An 18,081-nucleotide genomic window follows, 5' to 3' on the forward strand; every position below is an offset into this window, starting at 1 on the left:
AAGTGGGAGTAGGTCAAAACCAGGCAGGTACCCGCTCCTTCCCCTCCCAAAAAATATGCCAATTTAGACAGAGATGTGGGGGATGAAGAGCAACAGCGGAACTTCCCCATTTTGATTGCCAGTAATAACTATTTTTTCTATGTGATTACAATGCCAATGTTATGAAATAAAAGTGTATGCTGTGACCATAGAACATCTTTAATAAAAAAAAACGTTCATCCAAATCAGACCACTGAATGGAATTTCGCAACAAAGTGTAGCTCTAGGAAAAAAATTAGGTTTGTGTGTGTTCTTGTTTATTTTTAGCTGTTCTTCCTTTTCTAGATAAGAGCCAGGCTTAATATGTATTTAAACATCTGGGAGGAATTTTAGATTCTTTTAAATTCTCATTTCATAAACTAAGATCTAAGAGATGGGGCCAAAAGTAACATTCTAGGTTCTCTAAATGGAGTTTGGTTTACTAAATAATATTTTTAATTGTTCATGTTTGGATCTTAACAGGTTTATTTCTAATTTAAATTTTTGGCCTTAAATGCAATGCAGTCACAGCCAAAAAACAAACTCATCCTGAGACCTCCATGTTTTGTGTCTTTGTAGATTTTGCAATGAAATAAAGCAGGAAATGTATTCATAAAGTATAGAATTATTCACCAACAAGCATTTTTTCTAAAACATTGGGTTACAGGAGACACCCAAAAGGCCATGTTACTTGCAAGGTATTCTGCATATAATACCAACACTCTACGCCTAGTTCACACTAAGCCCTTCTAAACACTTTTCCTGACAGGAGGAAATCAGCATTAAAAACGCATCTAAAGCCACATTTTTCAAACGCCCTGCAATTAGATGCGTTCAGGTACCTCATGTGTTTGGACATTTATTTAATTGGCCAAAATAGTAATGTATTCTGGTCATTGAACTGAATAAACATTCAAGTGCTAGGCACGTTTACATGCGTCAGGCATTTTTCTACCCAAACGTTCCTCTCCTGAACGCAATCTTTTTGCGTTCAGATTTCTGCCCCTAAATGCCCGTGCCTCTAAACTCCTCTAAATGCCTATGTGTGCACAGACACATAGGGGAGATTTACTAAAACTGGAGAGTGCAAATTCTGGTGCAGCTCTGCATAGAAACCAATCAGCTTCCATGTTTATCGGTCAAAGCTTAATTGAATAAGCTGAAATTCGAAGCTGATTGGCTACCATGGCCAGCTGCACCAGATTTTGCACTCTCCAGTTTTAGTAAATCAACCCCACATGCTAACTTAGAGGGGAGTTTAGGGACAGATAGAAAAAATTCAAACGCCTGTAAAATAGGCATTTGACAGCTGCAGTGCGCATGAGACCTAATAGGAGAGGGAGGGTGGGTCACCAAGACAAAGATTTAAAAACGGCAGGGGTGGTCTAAGCATTCTGCTCAGTACATTTTGTATGCCCAGTGGTTTGGGGGGACTTGCTCAAAGTAAAATCCACCAAAGTGCCAAGTGCCTCCTTTAAACATTAATATAAGTACCTTCTAAAAATAAAGTTCTCATCCGCTACCCACATATACTTATGACATCAGTTCGAAAAACTGATTGGTAACATCAAGTTAATATACTGTATGTATTATAAGTTGCAGGATCTGCTATCTTAAAAGAAAATCAAACTTTTAGGATATATTTTGGCCATATGCTATACTAGTAAAAGTGTGCCTGTTGCAGAACGGGAAAGGGCAAGCAAATTCCAAAGAATATAATATATGCAGGGGAGGAGTGAGGAGTATATAATGGTGGCCAGTATGTGCAGGTGAGAAGTGCAGAGGGTATGACCTTGAGTAATATGTATAGGAGAGAAGTGTAGAGGGTATGACTGTGACGGGAGTCACTTTGGGTGGGGGGGCCCATGGAACCCAGCTCACTTTGGAGAGGTGGGGAGACCCCTGTCTCAGCTCCCCATATCCCTCTTATGTGTAAATCACCCTGTGCCTGTTAGGGGTACAGGGTGATCTGTCCTAATATTGGGGTGGGGGGTTGTTGATTGTTTGATGTTATGTGGTTGCATACCATTGTTCCATTGTGTGTCTGGCTTGGGAGCAAACTATTATGGGATGTATGTGTTTATGTGTATTGGCTTGGTGCATAGCAGTGTGGAGGGTATGACGTTGACCATTATGTGTAGTTGAAGACTGTAAAGGGTATGAAAGCAGCTAGTATGCCCAGGAGTACAGAAGGTATGATGGGGCAAGGCAGCAGGTGCAGAAAAAAAAAAAACTACAAAGAATATTACAGTGCCCAGTATGTGCAGGAGAGGGATGCAAAGGGTGACAGTACAGGTCACATATGCCGGAATGAAGTGTGGGGGGTATGACAATGTACAATATGTACAGGAGAGGAGTGCGGAGGGCATGACGGCAGGCAGCAAGTGTAGGGGAGATGTGCAGAGGGTATGACAGCGGGTAATATGTGCAGGAGATAAGTGTGGAGCATAACGGATATAATGCTGGGTAGTATGTGCAGGAGCAAAAGGAAATTTGAACAGGAATGGAGTGCAGATGGTACGATAGGGCCAGTAGGTATGGTAGAGAATTGCAAAGGACAGGGCGGTGGGTAGTAATATATAGAAGGAGAGTGTGGAGGATATGATTGAGGGCAGTAGGTATAGGAGAGAAGTGCAAAGGATCTGCTTGTGGGCTGTATGTGCAGGAGTATGGAGGACTGTATGTAAATCGGCAGCATATGCAGGCAAGGAGCGTGGAAAGTATGGGTTGGATATGTTGTGAGAGGTCTCAAAGGAGTGGAATGCAGTGTGTAAGGAAACAGGATGCCAGGGAAGGTGTGTGTGTGCAGAGGAGTCAGACGCCATGTATGGGTAGCTGGAACAGGGGTTGGCTGGTTTGGGAGTGTGCAGAGGAGCGGTAGAAGTGTTCAGGAAAGCTGTGACTGGGAAGATAGAGATCGGGGGGTGCAGAGGAGCCAGCAGCAGTGTGTGGATGGGGGGGGGGTTGTGAAAGGAACACACAGCAATGAGGACGGTGAAGGAAGGCAGCTGCAGCAGTATACAGATGGAGGGAGAATTGTGCAGAGAGCCAGGGGTGACGTATACCGGCGCTGTGGGTGGGTGTGTGTTAGGGGAGAGAAGCGCAGCCTCTGGTGTGCAGACTGGGTTTGGAAGTATTAAATATAATATTTTGCTTGACTGATGAACACGGAACTTACTGAAGTGCTGAATATCAGTAGCATCAGCTGCACACTGTTAAGCATTGCCAAAATTGTGTAAGCAATTTGCATCAAATGTGTTTCCTCTCTACTGTAAGTCAATGGGATAAAAGTAATTCAGAAGCAAACCAGAAGAAGATCAGAAGTACCCATGAAGGATCCGAAGGATCTTAGAAGTGACTTGAACTTATCTCAAATGCAAGCCGAATGTTCTCTTAAGCGTGCTGAATTTGCCCATCTACAAAATACCTAAAACCATCACAGGAGAGCTTAGTAGTGGAGTAATCGTGACAATGAAAGGTCACCCCTCATCATTCTAAATGAGAGATCTGTTCATCAATGCAAAGCTCACCAAGGGGAATTGATAAAGCAAGCAAGTTTTATTGCGGCATTCCTCCCACAGAAATAAAATGAGTATACAAATAAAAATGATTTGCTGCAGAAGTTTAAATATCAGCATTGACAGCTTAGGTAACCAGTTGAGGAATGAAACCAATCTTATAGCTCTGACAAAAAGGAATAAGTGTACTTGGATGATGACCAGTCCCTTTCCAATACATCATATGGGAAGGATTTGGATTCTCTTGCATCATAATTAAATCCACATGTTCTTCTAAATGCAGAAAAGACAAGCACAAGCACTCAAATCATTATTGAACAGTGTAAATAAACTTTTGCCCATTGAGGATCTGCAATAACTTTGACCTTCCCTGCCGAGAATGCGCTCACATTATGCTGATATACAGCAGACATGATAATATTTAGATATGAAATATTCAGATACAGAAATGCTGCAGATCATTCACTTTTTTTTTTCTAATGGTTGAACTGGATGGACTTATGTCTTTTTTTCAGCCAAACTAACTATGTAGCTATGTAACTTATCCTTTCTCTTTTAGCTGAGGTCATGATTGTGGTAATAAGTATCAGTGCAGTATTAAATAGTCATTTTTAAACCTTAATTTGTCTTAAAAAATACAAAATAAGCACAAGGGACATTACTTACCTTCAGTGTCATGTGTCCCTCGTGCTTCTTTCTTCTAGTTCTGTAGTGATCTTCCTCCTCCAGTGCCCCCCACCCCCACACACACATCTCTGCTATCGAAATCTTCCTGTGGCAGGGCTTAAAAGAAGTAAGGGACATTCGCAGACTCATCAAGAATGCCTAATTATGCCCACCCTTTCCGCCTAGCTACTCCATTCATAGAAGCCATACTACAGCTTCTGTGAATGAAATGGGAGCTACGAATGAAGGCAGGACAGATGATTGAAAGGTCCACCTGCTCCATTCATAGATTCCATTTCATTCATAGAACCTGTAGTATGGCTTCTATGAATGGAGGGGCTGGGCGGAACGGGCAGGCATAGTCAGGTACTCATGATGTGCCAGCTCCTCTGTTCTATTAAACCCTGCCGCTGCGTAAGATTCCAGTGGCGGGGGTGGGGGGCATCAAAGGAGGAAGATTTCACCTAGACTAAGACACAGCAGCACAAGGAACTCATCACACTGAAGAATAGTAATGTCCCTTGTGCCTATGTTGTATTAGGTAGATTTTAAAAGTACTAGTGCACCATTTTTCTTGGATGCATTGGGGTTGATTTATATAAAGACATATAGGCTGTTCATTTTGCAAGAGAAGTTGAACTTTGGAAAGGACGTTTCCTCAGAGCTAAGTAAATGTGGTGAAATTTCACTTTGCAAAGAATACCCAATCAAGAGCAAGGAAAAAAAACAAAATACACAAAAAAATTTTCGACTGCACATGATTGGATGATGGAAGTCAAAGCTTCACCTCACTCACTAAGCTTTGGAGGCCTTGCAAAGTGAACAGCGTATTTACATTTATTAAGTCAACCCCATTTTATCTTTGACCCATTGTTGTGTGAGTCTAAATGCCAGTATGCCATTATTATGGACCCCAGTACTATAGAGCCATTGTGATAAAGCACTGAGCCAGTCCATCCCTGTTGGAGAATATAATTTTAGTAATTACTGCAATTAAATACATTGTAAGTATAGTACATACAAATACAAACTAAATACAGCAATTATCAGTGATATGAAAAAAGCAGTTTTTAATTACATGTTTCATATTTCAGATAAGTAGGAAAGGAAAAAAATACGAATGTGAAATATCTGTGATTCTGACAGCTGTGCTTAACACCTCTATGGAATTTTCTCTAAGAAAAGATTACAAAAAAGACAACTAGAAGAAGTCTGTCCTACACTTTGTCATCATTCATATAAAAGATATTAATTATTATTATTATACAGTATTTATATAGCGCTAACAGGTTTTCTCAGCGCTGTACATTATAGTGGGGGACAGAACATGAGACAATACAGTAACAAAACAATACATGAGGGGTTTAAGGGCACTGCTCTTTCGAGCTTACAATCTAGAAGGGAGGGGATAGTGGTACAGGAGGAAGTGGCTGTGGGGGATGGAGGGGTAGGAGGAGTGGAGGAGATCAGCAGTTAGGTGAGGGCGGGGTAGGCTTCCCTGAAGAGATGGGTTTTCAGGGTGCGCCTAAAGGTGAGGAGGGTAGGTGACAGTCTGATGGATTGGGGTAGTGAGTTCCAGAGGATGGGGGAAGTCCTGGAGAAGTCCTGCAGTCGGGCGTGGGAGTTGGAGACCAGGGAGCTAGAAAGTAGGAGGTGTTGTGAGGAGCGAAGATTACGGGTTGGGTGGTATTTGGGTATCAGGTCGGTGAGGTAGTTTGGGGCAGCATTACGAATGGCTATTAATAGGAATTTTGTCTTGTAAAATCCCTTGAAGTACATTGCAGGACACAGGAAGGTATTTAGGGTTATTTTACCACCTGCAGGAGACTGGACACTGACAAAGCAAAGCTGTTGGAAATTTCTATGTCACAAATGTGATGGACCAGGGTGGCACTGAGGACATAGTCAAGCTCAATTTCAGCAAAGCTTTTGATACAGTTCCACATAATTATCTCATAAAAAAGTTGTACATACTAGCCTTAAAAGAGAAGTATTGCCAAAGCTTTTTGCCATGCGTCTCATGTAGGTCACAGGAGTGCACTTACTTCTGCACCCCTGTGTCCTAGGGGGTGCAAAATTACAGGCTAAAGTCTATTGTCAGCTAATGTCACAGAACCGCTCCAGCTGCTGCAGGAATCCTGACAATAACATCGGGATCCACTGAGATGTCAGACCAGCAGCTGGCTCAGCCTCTCAGCATGCAGCTGACAGCCTGAGCTAGCTGTTCCTGTGGCTCCACAGTCAGGTGTTCCAGTGAGCACTGGAGAGGCAGAGAACAGCGTGGAGACTGACAGTCACCTCTCAGTGCTCAGAGCGGATCCAAGTGATCAGTGATCACAAGATTGTTCCGTTGTCAGGCTTAGAGCTGATGGGGGACAGTTTCTGCATCGGACCAATTGGCCAAAGCAATGGAAACTGCATTTCTAAATATGAAATAATGCAGTAGGAAAAAAGAATCATTTGAAAGGTTACAATATTGGAGGCACAATATTGGCCAGAACTAAAGAAAAAGATTTGGGGGTACTTAATGCAGATTGTTGCAGAATTAGCAAACTAAGTGAATAGAATTCTGGGGTTTATCACTAAAGAGATCACCAGAAGGTGGAAGGAGGTCCTGATTCCCCTATATAGATCTTTAGTTAGACCTCTTTTAGAATTCTTGAGACCTCACAAAAAGATATTGGTAAGAGTCCAAAGATTAGCAACAAAAAGATTTATGAGATAAAACATATCATGGCTGTGCAGAAAGGGCAAAGGGACACATGTGGCCTCCAGGGATGTACAGTCTTGAGGAAAGAAGGAAAAAGGGAGACATAAATGAAACAAAATAAATAAATCATCACAAGGGACATTATTTGCCTTCAGTGAGATGTGTCCCTTGTGCTGCTGTGTCCTCCAAAATCTTCCTTCTTCGATGGCCCCTTGCCACAGTAATCTTACGGCGACGAGGGTTAATAGATTTCTATTAACCCCCACCGCCGGAAGATTACAGTGGCAGGGGGCCATCAAAGGGACTGTGATGACTATGCCCACCCTTTCTTCCAGGATGCTCCAGTCATAGAAGCTGTCACCACAGCTTCTATGAATGAAACAGAATCTATATAGCAGACCTTTCAATCATCCACCTGACCTCCCTTCATATAACTGGCTTCATTCATGGAAGTTGTAGTACAGCTCGGAGAAGGATTTTGGTTATAGGAGAACACAACACTGACGGTGAGTAATGTCTCTTGTGCTGATTTTTATTTTCTTTTTGTTTTAGGTACACTTAGGCGTTAAGAGTGTGAATAAGGTTCAGGAGGGCAGTTTTTCAACATGTAGCTAAGATCAAGAACACTGGGATGTGACCTCAAACTGGCATGAAGAAAGTCCAACATTAACCTTAGAAAGTATTATTTTCAGAAAGAGTAGTTGGTGCTTGGAATAGAGTTCCAGCAGAGGTAGTGTATCAGTCAACAATAATTGGATTCAAAGATGTTTAGGACAAACATGGATCTATACTCGTCCACTTGGTACTATTCTGCCATCACTCTTCTGTGTTCCTATGTTTAGAGAGCTTTGCATAATCTCCCTCCCACCTCCAGCATGCCACCGTTTTGTAAGCAAGCAATAGTAGGAGTGTATATAAGTGTACTGTAATATACTTCAAGAAAAGGATTTTACAGGTAACACAAAAAATCTATTTTCTCTATTGTGCATTACTGGGCCCCAATCCCCCTGCTAATCTCTGCACCCCAGAACCCTTCTGCTCACCTCTGCATTGCAACCCCCCCTCTTCTCACCTTAGTACTCCAACCCCCCCCTCTCTGCTTCCCCTTATACCCCAAAACCCCATCTCTGCTCATCTCTGTACCCTAAACCCCCTTTCTGTTCACCTCCACACCCCAAAACCCCCTCTCTGCTCAACCCTGTACTCCCTCCCCCTTTGGCTACCTCCACACCCCAAAACCCACTCTCTGCTCACCTCCACACCCCATCTCTGGTCAACTCTGTACACCAACACCCCCCCACCCCCCGGTTACCTGCACATCTCACAAAACCCTCTCTGCTCAACTTTATACCCAAAAACCCCTCTCTGCTCACCTCTACACCCCACTCTCTGCTCAGCTCCACATCCCCCCATCTTCTGAGCTCCACACACCCCTCTCTGCTGAGCTCCACACCCCAAAACCCCCTATTAGCACACCTATGTATTCCACTCTCTCTGCTAAGTGCTGCAAGCTAACCTCCACCTTCCCTTTTGACCCCCTCTGTGCCCTGCTTTCCACTCACCAGAGTCTTGGGGCAGGACCGTTCTTCTATTACAATCTACACAGCTGTGGGTGGTGTTGGACGGGTACTGTCCTGTAGGGGGAGGTGGAGAGCTCAGAATTCAGAAAGCTGCCTCTCCCTGCCACTACTTTGTACTTCACTGTGCCGACTGAGCTCTTGCTGTGCTGATATTCGTCAGAGCGGGAGTTTGTTCTGATTTGACAGCCTTTTTCAAGATCAATGCCACGGCACCCGAGGACCCCAGGCGGCTCCCCAGGGTGCCGCAGCACCCCGGTTGAGAAACGCTGATTTAGATCACCAGGTGGTGCATGCACATTCCTTGGAACAGCAATGCCATCCTACATAAAAGATACTGATACGAGCACTATCCAGGCGGCTGCCCCCGAGCAGCTAAGTGCAAGCTTCTGGCTTCTTATAGCATCATTCTAAAACTTGAAAGACATTTTTTGGCCTCAAACTTGTATAAAATGTACCTGGTTAATCACTTTCTTTAAAATGAACATAAAAGCTCACAAAAATAAAAACTATTGTGAGGCTTGCAGGTGGAAAGGCAATGCTGCAACAGTGAAGGCGTTATTATATTTTGGTGGAAAAGTTATGTCATGCACACCGGATTGAGCTGTTAGCAAATATCAGAACCATGAAAAGATCCTTGGCATACCTGGCATGAATGTACACTATTTTACCATGCCAGAGGACAGCACTCAAACTGAAGAGCGACCATGCAAAACATTCCGAACAGATGATTGTTTGTACATTTTCTTTCTCCATAAGTCTTCTGTTCTGGTCATTGCAGCACAAAAACTAAAAAATACTGTTGCATTCTTGATATTAAGTCTTTATTTAGTGCACCATATTAGTTCTTTAACCTCCCTAGCAGTCTGATTATGTCAGTATTTCTGTGCTCAAAGCGGTACATTTTTTTGCATGGAAATATGTATTGTTTTTATTGTAGGCCTGTAATTTTGAGGACTAACTCACTGAAACCTGTCCGTACAAGAGTCTAGTAAACATCCCGGGTATGATAAAATTTGAAACACGAAATCATGAATTATAATTTAATAAATAATCATAAAAAATAATAATATAGGGAGTGCGCATGCGTGGCTGACGGCACAGGACATGTCTCCCTGAGGCTCCTCCACGCCGCAGGGAAGACAGCCTCACCGCTGCATGATCCGGCCCCGCACCGCTCCACGAGCGGCACCAATCGGTAGCGCAACCCCCCGGCCATCTGTCAATATGGTCAGGGGGGCAAATAAGCATCAAGCGGCGCCGCCGCATAAGCCGATAAAGGAGGCCCTTGCTCCTGCCTCCTCCAAGATGGCCGCCGCATCGGAGCACCACAAGAGCCAGCCAGCCTTATCCAACCCTGCAGTCCTGCAAACGGAGCAGCCAAGCCGCCCAAGCTCTTCAGAGGGTGAGTCAGATGATGACACTGCGACCCCCAAACATGCCTTGACGCCTGACCTTACTACCCCTGACATTCTAGCTCGCTTTGAAATAATGCTACATAAGGCCCTGAAACAGACCTCAGACCGCATAACTAACCAGCTGTCCAGGGAAATCCGTGAGTTGGGGCAACGCACTGCGGACCTAGAACAGAGGGTGGACGACCTTGATGCATCTCTCCAAACGCAAGGGGATGAGCTAGACCTGCTGCGTGACGAAAACGCTATACTTCAGGCGCGCTTAGAGGACTTTGAGAACCGGGCCAGACGCTCCAACGTGTGTATTCGTGGCCTCCCCGAGTCAATTATTGATGTCCAATCTGCAGCTACTGCGCTATTCCAAGAGCTCGCCCCTGCTATCCCAATAGAACGCCTCGAGATGGATAGGGTTCACAGGGCACTAGCTCCAAAGCGCACTGACGGCCCGCCGTGAGACATCATAGCTAAACTTCATTTTTTCCGCACAAAGGAGCAACTACTACAAGCCGCCCGCAATTCGGAGTCCCTCCTGTTTCAAGGTCACCATTACCAGCTGTTTCAGGACCTTTGCCCTACTACCATTACCAAACGCAGAGCTATGAAACCGCACTTGCTAGTGCTACAACAGCATAGTATACCATATAAATGGTGCTTTCCCTTTGCGGTACGCTTCCGCCATCAAGCCCGTGACCACGTATGCAAGACTACTGACGAGCTTCAGGACGCGCTACGAAACCTCCAGCTGCACCCTCCCGCTGCACAGATTGAGACCTCCAGAAGGCGTTCGGCGTCATGCTCACCGCAGAAATCCCAGCCGTCACGAATTCCTAACCTAAACGCACACAAGCGGGGACGCTTTTCCTCTCCTGCTCCCTCACCACAAGATTCAATGGACTGAATCCCGTTGACCACCTTTGATCCTTAATCCTGCTCCTTATGTGGTGGTCCGTTACCACCCACACAGTCGCCACCCACAGGGTTTAGTCAATTGACTGTCTACCTGACTGCTGTCGTTGCAACTTTGTATCCTTATACTGGTCTGTTGTGCTTCAGTTGTTTTTTGTGTTTTGTGTTTTTTTTACCTAAGCCTGACCAGCACCGGATACATGCTGCTCGGGTTGGGAATCATATTGGTCTATTGTTTTGTTTGATGTACGCCATGTTTGGACTGCTGTTGCACCTTTACCTCGCCTGGCGGACCCTCGGTTCCGGCGTTTCGGTTGGTTTGGCTCCGACCTCTCTGGGGCCGGACCAGGTTGACCGGGGCCACCGGCGCCGGGGCTCTGCGGGCTTTTTGCTTGTTGGTTTTGATGCTTTCTTCCTACCAGGATCACTTTAATATGCCTTTGTCTACATGCTGTCTTCCTAGCCGCCTGCGTTTCTGCGCCCTCACCACTAGCCCCCTTGGTGTTCCATTTTTTTACACCACCTGGGCTACATCTGTTCCCCGGGCCACCAGGTTTTGGGTGCTCCCGGGGACCGTTGTTTTTTTGTTGTTTTTTTTCTTTTTTGTTTTTTGTTTTTTTTTTGTTTTTTTTTCTTCCCTCTTTCTTGGGGGGGTTCTTATGTCCTTCAGTGTCTCTCATAGAATACCCTCCCCTCCCCCCTTCCCCTTCCTTGCTCTCGCATACGACTGCACGTTAAAGCTTAGCTCGAGTAACCGCATACCCTCCCGGCGCCAAATTGACATAACATTCCTTGTGATGGTACCTCACTGTCCGCTTACCCATTGTTTGCTCTACCCATGGGTTCCTTGAATATTCTCACCCTGAATGTTCAGGGTCTTAACGTCCCGCAGAAGCGCAACAAAGCATTCCGCTCATTTGCGTCGCACAATGCGCATATAGTCTGTCTTCAGGAAACACACTTCACTCCTACCTCTATTCCCAAATTCTTTGGCCCTCGTTACCCACAGGTCTACGCGGCCTCTGCTGCCACTAAGTGTAGAGGGGTTTTAGTCGCCCTCCACCGTACAACTCCTTTTAAGTTACAAACTGAGATTAAGGATCCTGAGGGTCGTTATATCATACTGGTTGGGCAGTTGGTGGACTATGAGGTCACCATAGCCACGTATTACGCTCCGAACCAGGGTCCTCTGCCGTTCCTTTCCCACCTCTTCTCGGTTATAGATCATCATAAGCGAGGCACGCTCATACTCTGTGGAGACTCTAACCATATAATATACCCCTTCTTAGATAAATCCCCACAATCACCTTCTCCGCGCACCCCCAACCACTCCTTCCAATCCATACTGCAACATTACTCATTAGTCGATTCCTGGAGGGAATTCAATCCCACTAAACGCCAGTATACTTTTTACTCCCATCCACATAAGGTTTTTTCGAGAATAGATCATATTTTTTTGACCGCCAGTTCTTCCCCCCGCATCTTAGCTTCTGATATCCTACCGATCCCTTGGTCGGATCACTGTGCGGTGGTCACTACCATTGCTTCTTTGGCCCCAGCTCCCCCCGATCCCTCCTGGATCATTAACGAAAACCTGCTGGCTGACCCAGTTTATTGCTCAGAGATAGCAGCTGCGCTTAAGGACTATCTCTCCTTAAATCAAACCCCTGATATCTCCCCCCTTCTACTATGGGAAGCACACAAACTGGTACTTCGCGGACTCTGTATCAGCAAAGCCTCCTTCCTGAGTAGAGAGAGGAGGCAGAAACGCCTCCTCCTTGAACAAGCTTATGACCAATCCCATGCCGCCTTCCAAACTTCCCCCACCCCTGCTAACAAAGAAGCTCTCGAGCACTCCCGCCTAGCCCTGGATCTTTTCCTCACTGACCAAGCCGAGCTCTCCATCCGCAGATCTCGACACAAATTCTACACTAAAGCCAATAAACCTGGCACTTTCCTTGCTCTCTCTCTCCGTAAACTAGACCAAACTGTTAGACCCATACGGTTACGGACCTCAACTGCGAATCTCTCTAGCAACCCCGAACGGATTCTGCACACCTTCCACAAGCATCTCTCGCGCCTTTACTCTGCCTCCACGCCCTTTGACTCTTCCCATGCTGAAGCCCTTTTTGCTTCCCTTCCTTTCCCGAAATTGGCTGAGACTCACTTAGGAGCACTGGAGCGACCTATCTCAGTAATTGAAACCTTAAATGCTATCAATTCCCTAAAGCCCTGTAAACGCCCAGGACCCGACGGCTTTTCTGCCACGTATTATAAAAAGTTTGCCCTCATTCTCACGCCTGTTATAACCAATGCGTTTAATGCCATACTTTCAGGCCATACCTTTAACTCAGATACAGTGCAAGCCAACATTTCTATGATACCCAAGCCGAACTCAGATGACACGCAATGGTCCAATTATAGACCAATCTCCCTTCTTAACGTAGATGTTAAACTCCTAGCTAAAATTCTATCCACTCGCCTCAATACATGTATTGGATCCCTAATCCACAATGATCAGGTCGGCTTCATACCAACCCGACAAGCGGGGGACAACGTCAGACGTGCATCCCTTTTAGCACACTTAGCCAAAACTCGCAATATTCCTGCTTGCTTCTTGTCGTTGGACATACGGAAAGCGTTCGACACTGTCTCGTGGCCATACCTACACTATATATTGCGCCGATGGGGTTTTGGCCCGCATTTCTTAACCTGGATCTTTTCTCTCTACCAGGGCCCTTCGGCCAGGATCAAATACTTAGGGCATTGATCTGCTCATTTCCCAATTATGCGTGGCACCAGACAAGGTTGTCCCCTATCCCCTCTGCTTTTCGCATTAGCTATAGAACCGCTGGCCCTATTGAGTAGGACTGACCCGGATATCCGCGGACTTGAGATAGGAGGCACCACACATAAACTGTGCTTATTTGCAGATGATGTCTTACTTTTTCTCACCTCCCCCTTAACATCCACACCTACTCTTCTTCAGCTACTTGATAGGTTTGGGATGCTCTCGGGCCTCCAAATAAATCCCCAGAAGTCACTTGCACTTAATATTTCGCTCCCACCCAATGAACTTAACCATCTAAAATTGATCCTGCCATTCTCGTGGTCGCAAGACTCTGTTCCCTTTTTGGGTATAAAATTCACCCCGCATATTTCAGGTCTCTATACAGCTAACTACATTCCTATGCTAGCTCGTTTAACGGCACTAATGACCAAATGGTCCTCCCTTCCGTTGGCTTGGCTGGGCAGGATAGCTGTTGTGAAGATGTCGATCCTCCCCAAAATCCTTTACCTTTTCAGAGTTCTCCCTATCCCAGTACCTTCTCACTACCTTCGCGTATTGCAGCGCCGTATTTCCTCCTATGTTTGGGGTAAAGTCCGCCCCCGTGTTCCTTGCTCTACTCTATACCGACCAAAAATTCATGGTGGTCTGGGCCTCCCTGAAATTAGCAAGTATTACCAAGCGGCGCATGTAGCACAATTGCCAAAGTATCATGCTACCAATGAAACCCCGCAGTGGGTCATTCTGGAATCCATTGAGTGCGACCCCTTTAGTACAGGAAACCTTCTTTGGCTGAGACGTGTTGATCGCCGCACGATTGCGAATCCCATTACCTTGCATTTTTTGTCCCTCTGGGATAAACTGAAGTCTCGTTATCTCCTACAATCACCACATAATCCCCTCCTTTCCTACCTTCGCAATCCGGCCTTCCCCCCAGCCTGGTCCGCACCACACGTCTTTGCTCACTGGTCTACAGCTGGTCTCACCCAGACCCGACACTTCGTATGCAGGAATAAATTCAAATCCTTCGCCTCACTATGTGAATCCCATAACCTCCCTGCCTCTGAGATATTCAGGTATCTGCAGCTGAAGCATTTCTTTGCTCCGTACACAACGGCACATAACCCAACACCTACTTTGTCACCCTTTGAGCGAGCTTGCCTCAGGGACCCCCATAGACGGGGCCTCATCTCCTATTTATATTCCCTCTTCACAACTTCAACTACCTCAGCGTTCCCCTCGTATACAAATAAATGGGAAGTGGATTTAGGACGGCAAATTGACCCCTCAGATTGGGACCTTATTTGGTCCAATACCAAGGAGTCATCACAGAATATTGTGGCCCTGGAGACCAATTACAAAGTTTTGACCCGCTGGTACCTAGTCCCGGCTAGAATTGCGAAATATACCCCTGATTACCCCTCAGTTTGTTTCCGGGGCTGCGCAGACCTGGGTACTTTTTTCCATATTTGGTGGGATTGCTCCATCGTCCGTGCATTTTGGGTGGAGGTTTTTAAAATATTATCTACACTCAGTGCCGTAAAACTCTATCCCGATCCATTAATCGCGCTTCTTAACCTGCGACCACCTGGCATCGCTAAGGCGCATTTCAAACTTATTCTACAAGTCACCACCGCAGCCAAGCAGGTTATCGCTAAATCATGGAAATCTCCCTCGTTGAGTATGACTGCAGTTTCGAATAGGGTCACTCAGGCAATGATTCACGCAAAAATAGAAGCCACTATCCTAGATTCCATCCCTAAGTTCAAGAAGATTTGGAATCCATGGGTAGAGCATTTCCTCCCATCCAATTTTGATGACTCCCTTCTCAATCCGTAATCTGCATCTTTTGTTTGATGGTACCATTCCTTAACCATACTGGGGGTTTCCCCCTTCTCCCCCTACTGTGCAGCCGTATGCCCCTTCCCATCCTTCCCCCCCCCCCCCCATTTTGTTAGGCCTTAACTGCCATTTGATAGTCCTCTTTATTAGTGATGCCTGACTTTGTATTATTGGGTTTCTTACTGTGCAATTAATGTATACCTTCAATGACCCATACTTTTGCTTATTATTTTATACTGTTCCATGTTAAAAAATAAAATTGTTTGAACACGAAAAAATAATAATATAATAGTAAATTTAATTCAATAATATAATCAAACCAAAAACACTGAAATTTTAAATATAGCACTAAGGTAATACCTTGTAAAAGGTAGTGGTGACGTCGCTGTGCGTCCCGACGTCGCAGGGGACGGAACCCAGAAGACATATACCGGCATCGGCCGGAGGACATTACAGGGGACACTGCAGGAGGGACACCACGGGAGCGCAGGACAAGGTAAGAGAGGAACAGATCCCTGAGCAGCGCCGCATGGTAAGCCCGAGCGTAGCTCGTGGGTTACCGATTTTGGCACTGAAACTTTACCCCGAGCTACACTCGGTAATACCGCCAGGGAGGCTACAGAGGATCTTCACCCTAGAAAGAAAAAAATTTAAGTCAGCAGCTACAAATACTGTAGTTGCTGACTTTTAATAAAATTACACTCACCTGGCCAAAGATCCAGCTCCGTCCTCATCTGGGCCAATTCTTTGCTGGTCTTTGGGTCCCTAGCCCGGCATGTTTAGTGTGGGAAGTCAGTGGTGAGCCCTTGCAGCTTCACAGCCAGCTTCCCACTGTGCATGCCCGAGCCGTGCTGCACTGTGTGGATGGTCCCCACCTGTAACATGTCCCAGAAGGCTGCAAGCAAAGAGTAGGGGGCCGAACTTCTGCTCGGATCTACTAGACGATTCAGGCAAAGGGGGAGCGGGTACCTGTCAAAACCAAGTAACGGCTTCTCCCCCCCAAAAAAGTGCCAAAACTTGAAGGGGTGAGACAGAAAAGCGGAACTTCCCCTATTGGATGAAGACATCCCAGTGAAAAACGGCCGCTCCAAATAGTAAACTATGTGACCCACCACAGCTCTGTAAGAGCATACAATCTACATGGCTACTTAAAGTGTTACTAAACCCACAACAGTAAAATCAGTCCGTATATGCAGTAAAGCATGCTTGTTATACTCCCTGTGGAACCCAAGGGGTTAATCCTCTGTATTGTGTAAAAAGGCTGTTTGATCCTGTCTTCTCTGATTCTCCCATTCTTCTATTGTCCCAAAACCATCTGCTGATAGTACAGAGCTCTAGAAGACACTGCACATTCTCAGTTTAGTATGTATTGCTAAAAAGTTTTTTTTCTTTGGGAAGGTGCATGTGATCAGCACTGTCCAGACAGAGGGTCAGGAGTCATGCAGCCTCATAGGACAGTCAGAGCAGAAAGAAAACTCCTCCTACAAGATTAACCAGTGCTCAGCTGGACACTGATAGGAGTCACAAGACTGCTTTATACTGCTGATGAGAAAAGGTATTTTGCATTTTATACTTACTAACATACAGTAATTGCATTTTCATTTTCTGTGGGAGACCAGATACAGTGAATGCAGGGTCCTAAGTTTAGTAACACTTTAATATGGACCTTCATTTTCTTCTTTTGCTCCCCATCATTTTCAGCCTCCCCCCGGTTACACAATTGGATACAGTATTAAAAAAAAAAAAAACTGGACCAGCACTTCCTGCTCTCTCACCTAGGTGACAATTCCATCAGCACCCAATCCCTTTTAAGATAATGACATCACACATCACAAGAGGCTTTGGGTCAATCTTCTATGCATTGTGCGTACACTGGGCTATGTGGTCCGCACTGTGCATGTGACATGTCATCAGGGGACCGGCTGCAAAAATTTAGAAGTGACACCTTGCCTCCTGAAGACTTCAGATGAGGGTTGGCAGCTTACAACAGAAAACAATGCATTTACTGGGAAGGTTAGTATGTTTTTTGTGGACAGCCCAATGGACAAGGTAAGAGGCTGAAAAAAAAAGTAAGCAAAGTTTCTCTTTAAAAGTCATTGTCCACTGATAGGCTGTCCTAACCAAGACTAGAGTTACCTTTTTTTTCACCAGTATAAGGGACAAAGTCCTCTCTGTCTTGATGCTCCATGGCTTCTTTACGCAAATAATCCAGTAGATGCTCTCTGTCAAATGCCCCGGATGCTTCCTTCTTAGTCTGGTCTTTCTGTCGGAACCCAGCTGGTAACAAGGCATTCTAGAAATTAAGGAAACCATTTAGCTGGCAAAAAATGAAGAGCAATGAACACTCCAAAACTATGCATTACATCACCCTAAATGACCCAATACCTTGAATCTGTCAAACAAAGATAATAAAAGCATAGTGTTTTCTAGAGGATAAAGCAATAGGAGACACTTCCAGAAAATGTACAAGTCCCTAATCACCTACTAGCTTGTATTAATCCTAAAGCTGAACATCAGGCACAAAACCTTCATTTAAATATATCTACCATTAGCAACGGAGAATATCAGTCCACTTTGTGTGCACCAAGCACCCTTGCAAACCCAGGTATTACCTTGTAAAAGGTAGTGGTGACGTCACTGT

General features: G+C 45.3%; 1 protein-coding gene across 1 annotated transcript in view; it reads right to left on the minus strand.

The window, feature by feature from the left end:
* LOC149455896 (tropomodulin-2-like) overlaps positions 1–18,081 on the minus strand; it is a 159,644-nt gene that overhangs the window by 54,782 nt on the left and 86,781 nt on the right. Inside the window, exon 3 of the mRNA XM_089685764.1 lies at positions 17,577–17,733. Coding sequence (XP_089541890.1) covers positions 17,577–17,733 — 157 coding nt within the window. The remainder of the gene's footprint in view (positions 1–17,576; positions 17,734–18,081) is intronic.

This window comes from Staurois parvus, unplaced genomic scaffold (assembly GCF_062004578.1).
Source record: "Staurois parvus isolate SC_StPar_1 unplaced genomic scaffold, SC_StPar_1.0 ptg000385l, whole genome shotgun sequence".
NCBI classification, from domain to species: Eukaryota; Metazoa; Chordata; class Amphibia; order Anura; family Ranidae; genus Staurois; species Staurois parvus.